The sequence below is a fragment of the Varanus komodoensis genome, unplaced genomic scaffold, assembly GCF_004798865.1.
Source record: "Varanus komodoensis strain SLA01 unplaced genomic scaffold, ASM479886v1 scaffold41, whole genome shotgun sequence".
NCBI lineage: Eukaryota > Metazoa > Chordata > Lepidosauria > Squamata > Varanidae > Varanus > Varanus komodoensis.
Genome location: NW_025335954.1, coordinates 1,797,199 through 1,813,335, shown reverse-complemented (window position 1 = coordinate 1,813,335; position 16,137 = coordinate 1,797,199). Strand labels below are relative to the sequence as shown.

Below are 16,137 nucleotides of genomic sequence, written 5' to 3'. Positions count from 1 at the left end.
TGCTTACCTCGGAGTAAGCTCCATTGAACTTTATGGGGCTTGTTTCTGACTAGACATGTAGAGCATTGCACGGGGAACTCCTTCAGGTAGAAACTACTTGTATGTTCACAGAATTTGCCCATGATCAGAGCATGACACAGAACTGAGATAAAATCCCCTCAATTATGTCACCCCATTCATGAGCAGAATAGGAGGGATCCATCCCTGAAATTTATACATGGGGGATGCCTGAACTCACTGATGGTTCCGGGACAAAATAAACAGAGTCACATATATGTAAACTGTGAAGAAAGTGTAGGTCATGTAGAATGAGAATGCTGATGTTATGCCTCTCTCCACAAACTGATTTTTTTTGGGGGGGGGGGGAGACTGCATGCGAAATAATAATAATGTCATCTGTTTCACTATTTTATGGCCTTTTGACAATTCTGCTAGGAGACATACAGAAATGTTTGGACTCTACTGATTGCTGCTAAAGTTTTGATTGCCAGAAAGAGGTGGCATACTCTTTTTTCCCATGTTGAAATAATTGTTTTAGTTTGGAAGTTTGCAGCGATGGCGGGAGCCTGAACAAAGCACAGATAAGAGCAAGGAGATGTGTATGTCTGACCTGCAGATTGGGCACAATCCTATGCATGTTAGGCAGAGAAAACTCCGACAAGCCTGGCTGCAGAGTGCAGAGACGTGCAGAGAACTGTACATTGCACGGGAATTCTTCTCATGTTTCCTAACTCTCCAAACTCCTTTTCAGACCTTATTTATAGTGCTGCTTCAAAGATTTCTACATCATTTTCTACCAGTCTCATTCAATCTGATAGAAGAGAATTCAGTGGTGAATAACATTTTGGAGAAATCATTTTTATTTATTTTTATTTATTAAAACATTTTTATGCCGCCCCATTCGCCGAAGCCTCGGGGCGGCTCACATCATCATGGGGTTGGTTTAGGTTCCTTGTGCATACCTTAGTTAGGAGGAGGCTGAGGATTGTGCGCAAGTGTGCCGCTGTCATTGTACAACATCTCTTTGGCAGCCTGCAGCCTCCTTGGCTCCACACATTTCAACTTGGGGAAGACATCATGACCTAATCCCCCTCATAGGATATTTTCAGATCACAAAGTGCAGGCAGAGTAAGAGCGACCCTGCACAGTGGGATAAAAAAAGAAGGAAGAGCGTGCACATACACCAGCCTCAGCTGCCTTGCGTTGCTTTGTCAAGCTCGAAGCACAAAAACAAATTGTGAAACTCCCAGGCAAAGAGGCAGAACAATGGAACCCTCTTACAGGGGAAGGAAACTTTCAGGAAACTGAAAGAAAGATTGGGGCCCAGCACTGGCCCTGCCTCTTCCCAAAAGTTGGACCCAACAGACGCCCCCCCCCTTCCATTATGGTGGATGCAAAATGGGGCCTGGGCTGCCAACACAGTTGATGCTGTGGCATTCACAGGGGCCATACAAGGAAACCAAGGCCCTTTGGGGGCACACACTGTGCTATAGCCCTTACCAGTGGTGAGCTTTCCCCATGAGCCCTTCCTCCCCCAGAGAAACTCAGTGACATTGTGTCCCCCACCCCACCCTCATTTCTCCATCCACGAATAGGGTGAAGAATTTTGAGAGGCCATTTGTGCCTATCTTTATTATTTGCCACTGTGTGTGCGTGCAGTCAATTACAAAACATTAAATCATGCAAGATGTTTCATTGCATTAGTAAACTGATACTGCATGGGGTATCAACTGATTTATGAGACATACATTTGATTGAGTGTATCAAGTCAGTATTATTCAAGGGAATGTCCAATGGCCAGGGATTGTGGGTGAAGGAAGTAACTCAGTGATTGAGAAACAGTGAGGCAAACAACCAAGCCATGAAGCCTGTCTGAAGGAATGTGGAGGGGAGAAAAAGATAACTGGGTTGCAGAAAGAAGGCTACCTTCTATCTCATACTCCCATATGAGACAGGGGGTCGTAGGGCAAGGTGAAGCCAGAAAGGAGTAAACTAGTGAACTTGTAGTTATGAACACGCAGGCGTAATAGGTTGATAAATATTATCTCACACACCTCGAATAGACAGTAGGCTAATTATAATGCACATGTGATGTATGTAGATGTATGGAGTGGGATGAGATGGGAGATAGGAAGTAGGCGGACGGAAAGACTGTACCCCCTTAGTACCTCGTCCAATGAGGGAATTGAGGAGGGCTATGGCGGCCGAGTTAGGGCACAAAAGGAGATGAGTTGTGTGTTTGTGCTTTGGAGAGATTCTGATAGAGCGGGCTCTCCTCGTCTATTGCAATAAACAAAAAAATCGCCTTACTCTGATGGCAGTCTTGGTTATTTAACTTGAGGAGAAGTATTTTCGCTGCTTTTTGCAAAACAGTGGGAGTTGTAGTAGAAAACATCTGGAGGGCACCAAGTTGCCTACTCTCAAGTTAGTGCAATCTTAGTTCCACTTGTAGCCTGCAAACCACAGAGCTAAGCTAAAAAAGCTGGAAGTCCAAAGTCACACAACTACATTTTCTCTATTCCTTTAAATCAGCTGTATGCTAAATGCATGCGCGGGCCCCTGTTCCGTAGGACACAACATTATCCTACTCCAAGGATGTGGTTCACTCCACCGCATGCTGCATCGACTTTGGAAAATCATCTTCAGAGGTTTAACTGTGAACGTTCTGCTTCAGGACGTTCCCGTGACCTGTGGTTTTGACGCACATTGACAAAGATGCTTTGGCTACTGCAACAGGAAACCTGAAGGGACAGATGTTAAAGAATAATAGTCTTGGTATGACTGACAGCCTCTTAATCAGTGAAAAGATGTGCATGAATAAACAGGGTCACCTTACGCGACCGACATTGAAAAATTTGGTTTTTGTTTCCTTCAAGTGTGTGAAAATTTCAGCTTGGTTGTCCTTTGCTGTTACTACCTTGCGTCCATCTGCATATTAGCTATGAAACATACAGCTGTGGCATTTTTTCATTTATAGCCAAATCACTGTTATCCATATAACAGCCATAACTGATGAGCAGAAGGGATGTAGGATTTTTTAGTGCTAAAATGAAAAGTTTGCAGAACTTTGAAAGGCAGCGACTTTTTGAACTTCAGTATTCTGAGATTGATTAAGAAAACTGACCTTTTCATTCACCGTTCAATCTTTGCAACTGAAATGTGGACAATATCCTTAAAATTCAGTTGGTTTTACCAGTTAAGAGTGCAATTCTATGCATGCTCAGAGATAACAAGTATTAAAATTCCCAGTATACCCCAGCCAGCCATGCTAGTTGTGGAAAACTGGAAGTTCTAAGAATTTTTTCCTCTATAAACATGCACAGGATGAATAGATGAAGCAGCAATTCAACCTCTTTGCATCTGCTCAGATTCAGGGATTGATCGCACTCAAAGGTATGTTAGTGTCACTGGGATTTTACTTTCTTACATGTGGCTGGAAGAAGAAATAACGGAGTGGTTCTACATAGCACTTTGCACCGCTATATTACCAGGCAGTGCCCAATCCAATGGGCAAGATCTTTCTGTAATGTATATTGACAGTAAGTTCCCATCAAAAAAGGTCTCTTGTAATGTCAGTTTGAAGCTTCCTCCTTGTAACTTGAGCTTTTGATTACTTCCTGTTCTGTGTGCCTACCATTACTCATGAATTACCGATTTTTCTCCGGAATTAGTTCTTTTCCTTTGCGATGTGGGTATTATTGCTAGTTTCACTGTATTATTTCTTTTTTTTACTCTTATTATGAAATGACACTTGTCTGCTAGAAAGGACAGAATACTGAAAAATGAAAACTAGCCAGTGATTAAGGCTACCCTTCACTTTACTGGTGGACAGCTCAGGTGGAGAGTGAGGGTGGGTCAACCCCAGACAGCCCAGCTAGATCCACAGAAAGATCTGCAGAAAGCAAAGGCCAGCAGGAGCATGGCTAGAGAGCTACACATGTCCTGGATGTGGAATGCCATGGGCCAGAAATGGCTTTGGATCCCGTATCCAAAGCCACTCGAATTTCCCTGAAAGGCTTCAGGATCAGGCCCCTCAAGGACACCCACTCAGAGATGGCATAGTTAATTCCATAACTATAAATATACATAATAACTACATATGTTTCTACACCCATGCAGACCATGACCCAGACAGATCTGCTAGGGGAAAAGGCAAGGAAAAGCTGCCACTGCCTGGCTATTTTAATATTTGCTGGCAGATCTTTTGAAGTTCAGGACAATTCACTGCTTTGCTCCCCCACATATTTAGGATTGTTCTGCTCCTGACCACTATGGATGTAATCAATGACTTGCCCCAAACGACAATGAGCATCAGACCTGGGTTTGAACCAGGTGCTTCAAACTAGTTCTAAAAAAGTCACTGCACAGTCTCAAGCGTCAAACGCCCTCCTGGCTCAGTGCTTTGCCCCTGTCCGTTTTTACTTCATCTGCCGCCCTGGTCTCCAGGGGCTCTGAACCAAACCCAGATTAAACCCACTGCTGTTAGCGGAAGTGAGGGAACACAGCCGTGACCACGGCCAGGCAAATGGACATTGCCCAGCGCGCGATGGCAGCACATCTGGCTCAGCTGCTTCCGGGCTCCCCACTGCAGCTGATAACTTGGTACCTCACTCCCTATACTCTCGGTGCCAGAGATAACTCCTGTTTCAGTGAAATCTTCTTTTTATTGGCAAGAACAGGTTGTTTTGGGACATGCCACGCTGTTAAATTTGTGAAGCTGACTCGAAGGCAAGAGGGAGTCCTTTATCTTGGCACAGGGCAATACAGACTACAAACCTATTTCAGCTATTTTAAAAAAAGAGCAAAAACTTTTGGCCTGTCTCCCTGACACTTGTAAGCCTCGAAATTTGGGGACCTATGATCATCCAGTGTAGAGTAGGAGGAAGAGTGAAGGTGATCTCCACCTCTTCCTTTCTGCAACTCTGCTAGGGAACTGATTTTGGCCCTCCAGGTGTGCCACTTCAGTGTGGGGAGGAGGGAAGGCAGTGTGGGGTGGAGGGCTGCCCAGATGCCTCACCTCCCGAGAGCCCCAGTTCTCTCCTCTCGCTGAATCTCTGATGTCAGTTTTCTGACTAAGGATAAGCAGCTGGTTCAGTTCTTTCCCACTGCCTGAAAAGGGAGAGGTGGATTGAAGCTCCAAGCCAAGGGCTGTTTCCAACCTCAGACCAGAGGAATCAACCTACTTTGTGGGCCCCTAGATGCTGCTGACACAACATAAGATTGCTGTCTACATATACAATCGGTTCTTAACTGTCTGTTAAACTGCTACTTATTTCCTATTATATTTAGCCTTCATTTTGTCAATTTTCCCTTCCTTGCATGTGGTTGCTATGTATCTTTCTTGCTTTGGGTTTGAAGAATACTTTTTTTTCCTGATGGCCACACACCAAGAGTCAGTTAGTTGAAGTTCTATCAGAAGGACACAAGAGGGTCAAAATATGAAATAAGCTTGATCAAGAAGGTCAGAATTTGTAAAGATAAGCCTGGGAACATTTTTTGTGGGGGAGGAGCAGATTGTCCTAAGGGGCGATGTGGGTGAAGATAACCATGTACAAAATGTGACGGAAAGTTCCCTAATTTTTATGTTTCCCTTTTTGATGGGTGTGTCCTACTTTCATTGAATAATGTTTCCTGCTATGCCATTTTTGGTTACTAATCAATGCAAAAAGCTAAACGTATAAATTGGCTGTGCACAATGACTGTGGCAGCTGGTCCCAACTGGAGGAAGGCTCACTATAATAAAGAATCTTTTTATATACAAAATGGCTTGCTGGTGTTGCCTGTCCCCCTGGTCAGACAACGAAAAAGGGGGTCTGTTTTTGTCCTCAACAGGTTTTTAGACTGCAGTATCAGCAAACCCCTGGTTAGCTATCTTCTATAACTAGTTGTAGCACAGATTATCAGCATGGTCATTATAGGCTGAAAAATTTATGAGCAATCCTAGACAGTGTCCAGATGGCCCAGGACCACTTGGATCCCCAGCTACAAGGTTGGAAAAGCTCTCCAACCTCAGCACTGAGCATTGGTGCTTCCCTCTCCTTCCCCCATCTCATGGCCAGTGCAGAAAGAACCATGTTAGCTACATTTCAATCGTTATTATTATTTATTACATTTCGATACCACCCATAGCCAAAGCTCTATAGGTGGTTCACAGCATTAGGTCACCCATCCAGATTTCAACCAGCCCCGACCTTGCTTAGCTTTCAAGATTAGGCAGGATCAGGCAGTTCATACTGCAAAATCATCTCAGAAGAAAGTCTTCTGAATTCATGGAGGGGAGGAGACCACCACCACCAAGATACATTGCATCTTGATCATGCTTCACTCTCCTTCTTTGGAGATGTCACATTTAGCCAAAATCGGCTATGAAAGCATTCTGCGGGCCAGCGGGAGGACAGGTGTGAAGGCTGCCTCTGCCCTTCTGCCCTGCACTGGATGCCGATAATCCCCTGAATTCAGACGTTATGACATTCCAATTAGCCTGTGTCCTTAGCCTCTGTATTAATCATAATGATTCTATATTGAAATGCTCATTATTTCCCTTCTTCTCTGGAGAAATGCCCTTTTCCTCCTAAAGAGAAAGGGGAGAGCTACAAGAATACTTTGTTTTCCAGAAATGCACAGCCTAGCACAGAATCAAAACTGTAACACCAAATCCAAATAAAAACAAACCCATTTTCTCCTGCCAAAAGTTGAGGGCAATCATTTTTTAAAACTGGCAATAACAACCTGCCCCATGGAATCACTGAGAAATTCCACAAAAATCATGGGAAGAGGTAACAAGCGTTTGATGGGCCTACTAATCGTTAACCCGACCCTGGTTTCCGTTAAGTGCCCTAACGAGATCACCCAAACAAGTGGTGCCCTCTCCCTCGGGAAGCCGTGCCAAGCTAACATTTAACCGTGAAGTGCGTCAAGGGGGACGCTACTCCCAAGGCTCAGCAGACAGTCTGCTGGTGACCTCACGCTCCTTCTGTGAATGCAGAACTAACTTCCTTTCCCTGCCTTTGATCCCCAGCCCTGTGAAGCCGGCTGCAACGGGTGAGGGGACAGGGGGATGCCCTTCAGATCCTGGGGGGAAATGGCTCATAAATCAGCAAGTAAAGGCGTTATTGTTTTACTAATCCAACGCGTGGAATGACGATAGCGAGAAAGGGTTTACAAGTAGCAGGGACTCTAAGCAGGCCTGGAGCCAGAAATTTCATGTGGAACAGCCAGAACTTAATATAGGTTGTTTAGTATGTTTAAAGTAGGATCACAGGTGAACCTATTAAGTTGGTAAAATGTGCATATAAGTGGAAACAATAATTCCGAAGAAGAAAGCGTACGATTTTGTTCTGCAATGATATATGTGTGTGTTCTGTATGGGAGACATAAAGAGAAAGGCTGCAGTCCTACACACTCTCACTTTGGTCTATGTGGCACTGATAAATCCTCACTCTGGGGGAACAGCTTGTGGCCCACCTGCTTTCTGTGCAACAGGGGGCCAGGTTAGAGCTCTGGCTTCAAGAAGGGCTGGGAAATACCCCTGTCCAAAAGCCTGAAGAGCCAGGTCAGGCCATGTGCAGCAGGGACTAGCAACATGTGCCTGCTCAAACCCCACCTCTGCCAACATTGCCTCACTTGCAAAAATGGCAGCAGGGAAACAAGTCACGCTGCAGCACAGCCAGGGGCAGATGGTGGCCCTCCCAGTGTTTGGTGCTCAACTCCCACCAGCTCTCACCATTGGCTGTGTGCAGCATGGGGCCATGCAAAGCAGGCTTGGTGGCTTTGTTCAGCTGGGGCATTTAACTGGCTGCATTTTACTTTATTCCGCATAAAATAATTTCTATATGGAAATGTAAAGTGCTGCCCCAAGGACAATTCTATGATGCTGAGGAGCCCAACCTCACCAACATGGATCTTGCAGGTGTCTTGAGATACTTTGTCCATAGAGGCCCCTAGCAGTACTTGGAACATACATGTCTTTTACACACACACAATCTGCCATACCAACAAATAATATGCAAGTGATTTTATCAATAATGTGTGACCTCATAATACCTTATGGCACCAATCCAGTTAAAATTACTGACATGAGTTAGCCTGCTCTTGTATATGTACATACTTGGAAATAAGGCCTACTGGATTTGTTTAGACTTACTTCTAAGCAGGGCTGGCAGCTTTGGCCAACAGGACCCTAGTGTTGTGTTAGACCCAACACTGAGACTTCTTTGAGGCCTCTTTAAATGTTGTTGTTCAAGTCCAGTGCTTTGAGCTGCAACAGGCATTTGAGTCTACATGTTACTTTCTCAGTGCCCCTGGTATAGTCTGGGACATTATGGGAAATTAAAATGGCAGCCCTCGGCCACCCAACATGTTAATTGGCTCCCACCAAGGCTCATCAGCAGAGGGTGTCCAGTGCACTTTCTCCCATCAGAGCTTCCGCACACCTGGTGTAGCCCCATTTCCAAATAAAGTTAACGAAGATTGCAGTTTTGAAAGCAATAGGAAGGTATCATATGCATGCATACTCAGAAATAAATCTTGTTGAGCTACTGTATGTATAGCAAAGTCTTTGAACCTCTTTGAGCCCCAGGAAAGCAATGGAGGCAAATTCCAGTGCTGGATGGGGCAAAAGGGCAACACCAAAAATGCCAGCATATTTTGTTTAAAGCACTGCCAGTTACTAGGCCTTACAAAGACATTTCAACCCTCTGGGGCACCTCAGGGGATGGATCTGAGTTGGGATCCTACATCTTTGATGTATAGAAGGACACCCTCAGCCACGACTAGCCTGTTCCATTAGTTTCAATGGAAGCTAGTATGGAGTTAGCTTAGCTTTTACATAACTTCAGAGCAGTTAGAAGAAAGCAACCGTATCTGTTACTTTCAGTTCCTTTTACAAATGAGTTACTTCCTCACAAGTAACTGTAATTATACAAAGGGTTATGGTTACTAGGGATTAATGCATGCAGAGTGCAAGGCAGACATACTACATGCCTGGTTCGTAGAAAAGCATCAAAGGGGCCGAGCGCTAAAGCACGTGGAGCGCCCGTGAGCAGTCGGAGCCCGCACCTGGCCCAGTCGCCACCTTCCCGCCCAATGGCCTCCAGGGGCGGCGGCGCGGCTGTCCAATCGGAACGTCGAGGGCCTCTTCCCCGCCAATCCACCCTGCCCTCATGGAACACGAGGAAGGCTCGCCTCTTCCGGTAAGATGGCGGCGCCCACTGCTGCAGGCGACGTGGAAGTGGGGCTGGAGTCGGTGTTTCCGCGGGAGCTCGGGCTGTTTGGTGACGCCTTTCCGGCGGAGACCCGTTACCGGCTGTGCGGGCACGACCTGAGCATTGCCCAGTATCACGGGGCGCGGCTGGGGGTGGCAGCCCCCGTTTGGGAGGCGGTGAGCGCGGGTGGGCTCGAACCGGGAGTAGGACGGCAGCGCGGGGAGAGGGGGGGTAACCGGTGCGGCGGCGGAGTTTGCCTGGATTGGGGCCCCTGCGGCACAGCCCATGGGTATTTAGTCACGCTGCCCGGGGGATGCTGGGAGTTGTAGGACTCCCATCTAAATATGCTTGGGATGGCGCCTTTAGGAAGGTAAAGTTCGGTAACCCTAAAATATATGTATACTGAGTCTTTTTCAAACGGCAAAAAAGGAGTTTTAGTACTGATGCAAATGGTTGGAATTTTAATGTTAGATTAGATATTTTCATTTCGTAAGAATCATTCACTCTTAGGAAATACTTTGCACCCCATATAAATGGTGCAAAACATGTATTTTTCATCATATATTCCTTGTGAAACTGCTGGTCTTTGCATGAACTAATGCATTTTGTAAAAGTTAATCCCGGTATTTCTGGATGTTGTATCCAGTGTTAGTTTAACTTAAGTCCCATATGTATTGGTGAGTTTACTCTGAGTACTATTTAGATTCGTTACAACACAGTTAATTTTAATACTTATAATACAATGTTTATATTGCTATTCAAAGTATCACAGAGAAACTTACAAAATAATGAAAACTGCATGTAAGAAAGCAGACAACCCAACCCAATAAAATAAAACAATGTAACAGCAGCATGAGAAAACTGCAGAGGGGGGAGCAAGCCCCCATTCCACTCTCTGCACTTCCTCCCTTCACATTTTCCTCCTCTTCCCCCACATTTATACTTTAATTGACTCATCTGCAAACACCAAGTCTGAAGGTCAATAAAAGGACAGTTCTGTTGTGGCAACATCACTGTAATATGGAAACAGAGAACCTGTAGGAACTGCTGAATGCAGGAAAGACTGTAGGCGGTAGACATGAAAAGACAGTGATTTAAGTGTGTTTGTGTGTGGGGGGGGGAGATCTGAGGCAACAGTGTTAAGAGGGATGAAGTTGGGGGCAGAAGTTACTCATATAAGGATAACCTTGTGCAAGGTGTGGCTTACTGAATGGCTTGCTTAAAAAAACCTACTTGTATTATGTGCAAGGGATAGATCACGGGAGACAAATTCAGGATGCCCACTGAGAACGTGTATACATCTGGTAACAATAAAAGTCTTACTCTCCTAAAAAAAAGTCCAGAATGAAGAAAACCTGACACACTGCTGTTTCCACACTGTGGGTAGTTCCTTCCTATTCACTTTTTACACCCTAGGTATGAGCTATGATGAGATCACTAGAGAGGAATCTGGATTTTGAAGCCCATGATGAGGTCCTAGTGGATGTGCAGTGAGCAATGTAGGATGCTGCCTTCTGTCATGTGAGACCATTTGTTGCCCTAGCGGAGCATTGTCAGCTCTTGGTTACTGGCAGCTCACCAGGAATTCAAGCAGAGCCCCCACATTCTTCTTACTATATTGGATATAACACCTTTTTTTTCCTCTTGTACTGAAATAAGGTGCCTTGTAAGGTATTTATTTATTAATCTCCTTGCAGCCAAAGCTCTCTGGCTGGTTTACAAAAATGCATAAAATCAATACAATACAAATATAAATTAAAAGCAGCATTGAAATGAATTTAAAATTGCTATAACATACAATAAAATGACTGTATAAAAGGAAAAATGGCACCAAAAAAATGACAGGTTTAGTGCCAGACAGGCTGCAGTGGGGTGATTGTTCCACAGAGAAACTCTCCCCTTCCCCCAGCCTCCGAATCTACCTTGGCACTTAGAGGAAGGCCCCAGAGGCTGAACATAGTGTTTGAGTAGATTATGACTGGGAGAGGTGCTCCAGCAGGTATTGTGGTCTGAAGCCAAGTAAGGCTTTACAGGTTAAAGCCAGCACCTTGAATTGGCCCCAGAAGCATACAGGCAGCCAATGCAAGAAGGCCAGAGTCGGTCTTACATGTTTGGTTCTATGAGTCCTAGTTATTAATCTGGCTGCCACACACTGCAGCAGCTGCAGTTTTAAACCATCTTCAAGGACAGCCCCACATCGAATGCATTGCAGTAATCTAGTTCAGAGATTATCAGAGCATAGATTAATGGAAACATGCTATCCCTGTCCAGGGGTGGAGCTGAGCCAAAGCTAGTAGAAAGCACTCTGAGCCACTGAGCCTTAAATGACAAAGATGGATCACAGGGCACTCCCAAGATACGAACTTGCACCTTCAGAGGGAGAGCAACCCCATCTAGGTTGAACACCCTCCCATCTAGTCAAAGGAACCGCCTACCATCAGCATCTCAGTCTTGACTGGGCTACAGTTTCTTAGCCCTTGTCCAGTCCATTGTCACAGCCAGGCAGCGGTGTAGCAATTTGCCTCTCAGAGGGGGAACAGTCCATTAGGCTTATTAATTTATGGCTGGTGGAAGAGAGAATATTCAACTGGATGAGCTTCAGTTTGCACAGTTAAACTATTAAAAAATGACAAATGGTGCCCTGAGCAAAGAGGACCTATTTGAGCAAGCCTGGAAAGAGCATCAATCGGTACAGGGAGGAGCAGGACTCCAATGCAAGGGGCTTAAAAGATGTAAAGCAGGGAGAAGGCATTGGTGGTTCTCTAAAGGTTCTTGAACTACAATGCCCCTCATTCCTTACTATTAGCTATGCTTGCTAGGACTGATGGGCTTTACAGTCCAAGAACCAGAGAGCCATCCCTGGGGTTGGATCCAGATTCACGCTGGATCAACAGTGCTTGCAAAAGGGCTGCACTTCCATTGCTGGGCTTTCTCCTCGTCCTCCTCTGTCACCACTTCCTGAAAATGCTACGCAAAGTGCCTGACCATGGGATGAATGGAGTTGGCTCCATGGGGTGGAGGGAGGAGAGTTCCCAAAGACTGGGCAGACAGACCTGCCACAAGCAGAAGCCTTCCTCTTGGGGAAAGCAGGTCTTCCCACCAGTCCCAGACGTAAATAACACGATGCAGCAAGTGATGAAAATCCCCCAGTGTTGCAAATCCTGTTTCCTTACACACAAGGGGAAAGGGTTGCTTAGTTCCTCTAAAAGTGGCAACCGCTTTCTTGTGCCCTGAGTGGAGGCTGGCATGTGGGAAGGAGAAGGCTCTTTCTTTGATCCATGTTGTGAGAACAGCAGACCCCACCTCCTTCCATGCACATCCACTACAGGCACTTGAAAAATGGCCACATTGACACAGATGAGCCTTTTTTGCTTTTAGTATTATTATTGTGCAATACAAAAACAACCAAACCCTTAGAGAAGAAAAAAGGAGAACAAAACAGACACATTACAATTTTTGAAGGAGATCCAAGAAGTTCCTCAACACTAGCTACACACATCTCCCTGTATAGAACAGAACAGATTACATTATTAAAAATAATCATGACCTCAGCAAAGGTACTCTGAATAGCTGTATATTTATGCATTTGTAGGTTACACCTAAAGGGCAACTGTTTGAAAAGTAAAAGTTTAATTAAATCCTCCATCCACTGTGTGGATGCTGAGCCTTCAAGTGTTGTAAGATTAGGCTTTTATCTGTCGAAAAGGTGCAGAAAATCTATTTACGTTGATCTTGTGTTAAATTCCAAGAGGTGTGTAGGCAATACAAAAGAACATTTGTGTCCCTGAATATTAAAGCACTTCCCATCACAAGAGTTATCTGAATTATTACCACCCCAAAGGAAGGTGCCGTTCTATTGGACATTGCCAAAACATAGGAAGAAGGGAAACATTAGCAGAGCTATACTTCCAACAATTGGCCATTTTAATTAAGCCTGATTCAAAGAGATGTTGCACCATCCATTAAACTCAAAGCATTGCTTTTGGCTGAATTCAGCATAGACTACGATCCATAAGCCTTTGAAAAATATTAATGAAGCTCTCCACTGACTCGGCAAGATGGGTGCTCTAGTTAATGATCTCATTCTTGGTTGAGACCTTGTGTATCACATTCATCTAGTGATAATAGATATTTACACACACACATTCAAGGCCAATGTGACTACTCAGCCTCAACCATATTTCCAATAACACAGGAAGCTCTGAAGCTGTAAAAGCAGCAGGACCTGGAGCCTGGATTCTAACAAATGTTGTAACTGCATATATTGTCTTGCAGCTGAACCTGGCAATTTATATATAGCGAGGAAAGCAGAAAATCATAACAAATTATCACCAAGTCTAACAAGCTGGTCCAAAGTAAAAATCAGTCTGTCCATTCCACTCCATCAAACAAATGTCTTCTTGCCCATTTTAAAATTCAGATTTCCCCATAAAGTTAATTTTGCATGTGAAAATATGCCAAACTGCAATTGACATGAGAACACATGCTACAGCTACTTGGCTGCCATAACCGGAGGGGCACATTATCTATTTGGTATGACAAAAGGATCCAGAAATGAAGATTCCAAAACTGACCAGGGAGCAGAATCTAATCTAAATGGAAAAGACCAAAATCTACGGCAAGTTAACAAATAGGCTCAATGAAATGAGGAAAGGTCAGGGAGGCCAAATTCAATCTCTTTAATTGAAAGTTGCATCCTTTTTGGGTGGAATGCTATAAAAATTTATGAAGCAACACAAGCTTCTGGAAATACTTGCCTGGTGTAAATAAAGTGTCCCTTTTTTGCTGTGAAATGAGATGGCCCTTGTACATATTTGGTGACTTTTTATTGTATTTGGCTTTTCTGTTCACTCTCTATATTTCTCTCCTCTTTCTTTCTTAGGCTCTAACTCTCTGTGAATATTTTGAGACACAGAAGATGAACTTTAGAGGAAAGAAGGTTATAGAGTTGGGTGCTGGTACAGGCATTGTGGGCATACTTGCTTCACTTCTTGGTAGGTAGAACCAATTGTGCTAAAGGGGCGGGATGTATTATTTGTGGAAATTGCTGCTGGAATTGTCCCTCATCACCCAGCAGCAATCCGTATCTGGCATGGCTTTATATGATCAAAGGATCCTTCATCCTGGTCATACTGACTGTTACGAAGACTGAAATACTGTCCTTGTTAAATGCTGATCATCTCTATGCTCCTGAAGTGTATTGGAGTCATGTTTTGAGGGGTATGGAGGATCCCATGAATTTAGTATAAACTATTATACTGATGTCTAAAACGACTTATTCAAACTTGTTTCCATGAAATCTAGCACCCAGAACAAAGAGCTGCTTTCCCAAGATTCCTGCTACCTACACATTGCTACTTGTACAAAAATCTGTTTTTGCAAGAAATGTGCATTCTTCCTTTTTTTGCATTCTCAGCTTGCTATTCTTGGTGCAGCATATAGCAAGGTGATGAAACAGAGAGCATAAATACTGCCTCTGTGACCCATCACTTTGTTCTCAGAGTAGTTGGGACATGAATATATGGTGTGAAAGTTTAGAGGCCCAGAATGCTTAAGAAAACCTGGTTGTTTGTGGATAATGCATATGATGTGAACCAAATTGTTACCAGCTAGCTGGCACTCAGTTTTTTCACCTTTCCTTCTAGGAGGTGAAGTGACCATCACAGATCTTCCTGTGGCATTGAAGCAGATAGAGGAGAATGTCCACCGGAACCTGCCCATGAAGTGTATGGCTCGAACCAGAGTGTGTGCTTTATCATGGGGTCTGGACCAGAAGGATTTTCCTGCAAATTTTGACTTTATCTTGGGTGCAGATATCGTCTATCTCAAGGACACTTTCCCCTCGTTGATCAGAACACTCCAGCACCTGTGTGGGTCCCAGTCAACTATCTATCTGTCTTCAAAAATGAGACAGGAACATAGTACAGAATTGTTCTTTGAGACTTTGCTCCCTAAGCACTTCGTTTCACAACTGGCCTTTAGGGATGAGGTTGAGAATATTAACATCTACAAAGTGACCACCAAAAACAATGTCAGACAATGAGTGTCCCTAATTGCCACAATCCATGTGACATATGCTGCCTTGACTGTGAGTTATTGTTCCAGAAGCCTTAGTGGGTTGATCTGCCAGCCCATTCCAGTTGTTTTCCAGGATTCTTTGCCTTCTAGTGGATATTTCCAGTAATGTCTCTTTCATTTGATGAATACACTATACAAGTCCTCAGTCATCGTATGAGAGAGATCACATTCCAGAAAGAGCAGTGCTGTCCAACGTGAAGTGTCCAGTCATCTCTCTGGGCAGGCCAAGTAACTGTCATTCCCATTACCCTGGATTCCTCAGTCATTCTGTAGGCTTCATGCTTTAAACTCTACTGGGAAAACAGCAGGATACATCTGCAGTTGTGTTGCTTATGTGCACACAGGTGCTTAATGCTGTGGCTAGCAGGAATTGTTCACTTTGTTTCTCTCATGGAAAGATTTGGAAGTGTATACCAGAAACAGCAATGGGAGAAGGGAAGCATGTCAGCACATACTTCCATTGCTAATGTGCATGGTTCACTGGCTTTCCTGTGCCTCTGCCGAATTTGCAAAGACAGCTATGTCATCTCTAATGCTCAGGCAAAGAACATTCAGTGGTACCAGAGGCAGGAGAAGCAAAGCATTACCTAAGTGCTCTAAAAGACACCATGATGCCTTTTCTCATTTTGAGAGATGCTCTTTCATAAGAACTTTGTATCTTCATAAAGATAGGGCTGGGCATTAACTTGTGTGTGCCTATGCTCCATGTATTTCTATTTCACAATAATGTACAATCCCATTCTTAACGTGTAGGTGCCCAAGTTTCAATTCAATAGGTACATAAGGAAGCTGTGCCTGTAAACGCTGAGGGTGAAGTTTCATTCAACATATTAATTACAAAATTTGTTGTAAATAA

At 44.2% G+C, this 16,137-nt stretch overlaps 1 protein-coding gene across 2 annotated transcripts; it reads left to right on the top strand.

Annotated features, from left to right (window-relative positions):
* The first annotated feature begins 9,196 nt into the window (after positions 1-9,196).
* On the top strand, positions 9,197-16,137 carry EEF1AKMT3 (EEF1A lysine methyltransferase 3). 2 transcript variants are annotated; one of them, XM_044443317.1, is made up of 3 exons: positions 9,197-9,379; positions 14,086-14,197; positions 14,849-16,137. In XM_044443317.1, the coding sequence occupies exons 1-3, from the start codon at positions 9,197-9,199 to the stop codon at positions 15,244-15,246; spliced, it is 693 nt and encodes a 230-aa protein (XP_044299252.1). In that variant the 3' UTR covers positions 15,247-16,137. The 2 variants fall into 2 exon arrangements, with proteins under 2 accessions (XP_044299252.1, XP_044299253.1); XM_044443318.1 differs by lacking the exon at positions 9,197-9,379 and adding an exon at positions 9,474-9,573.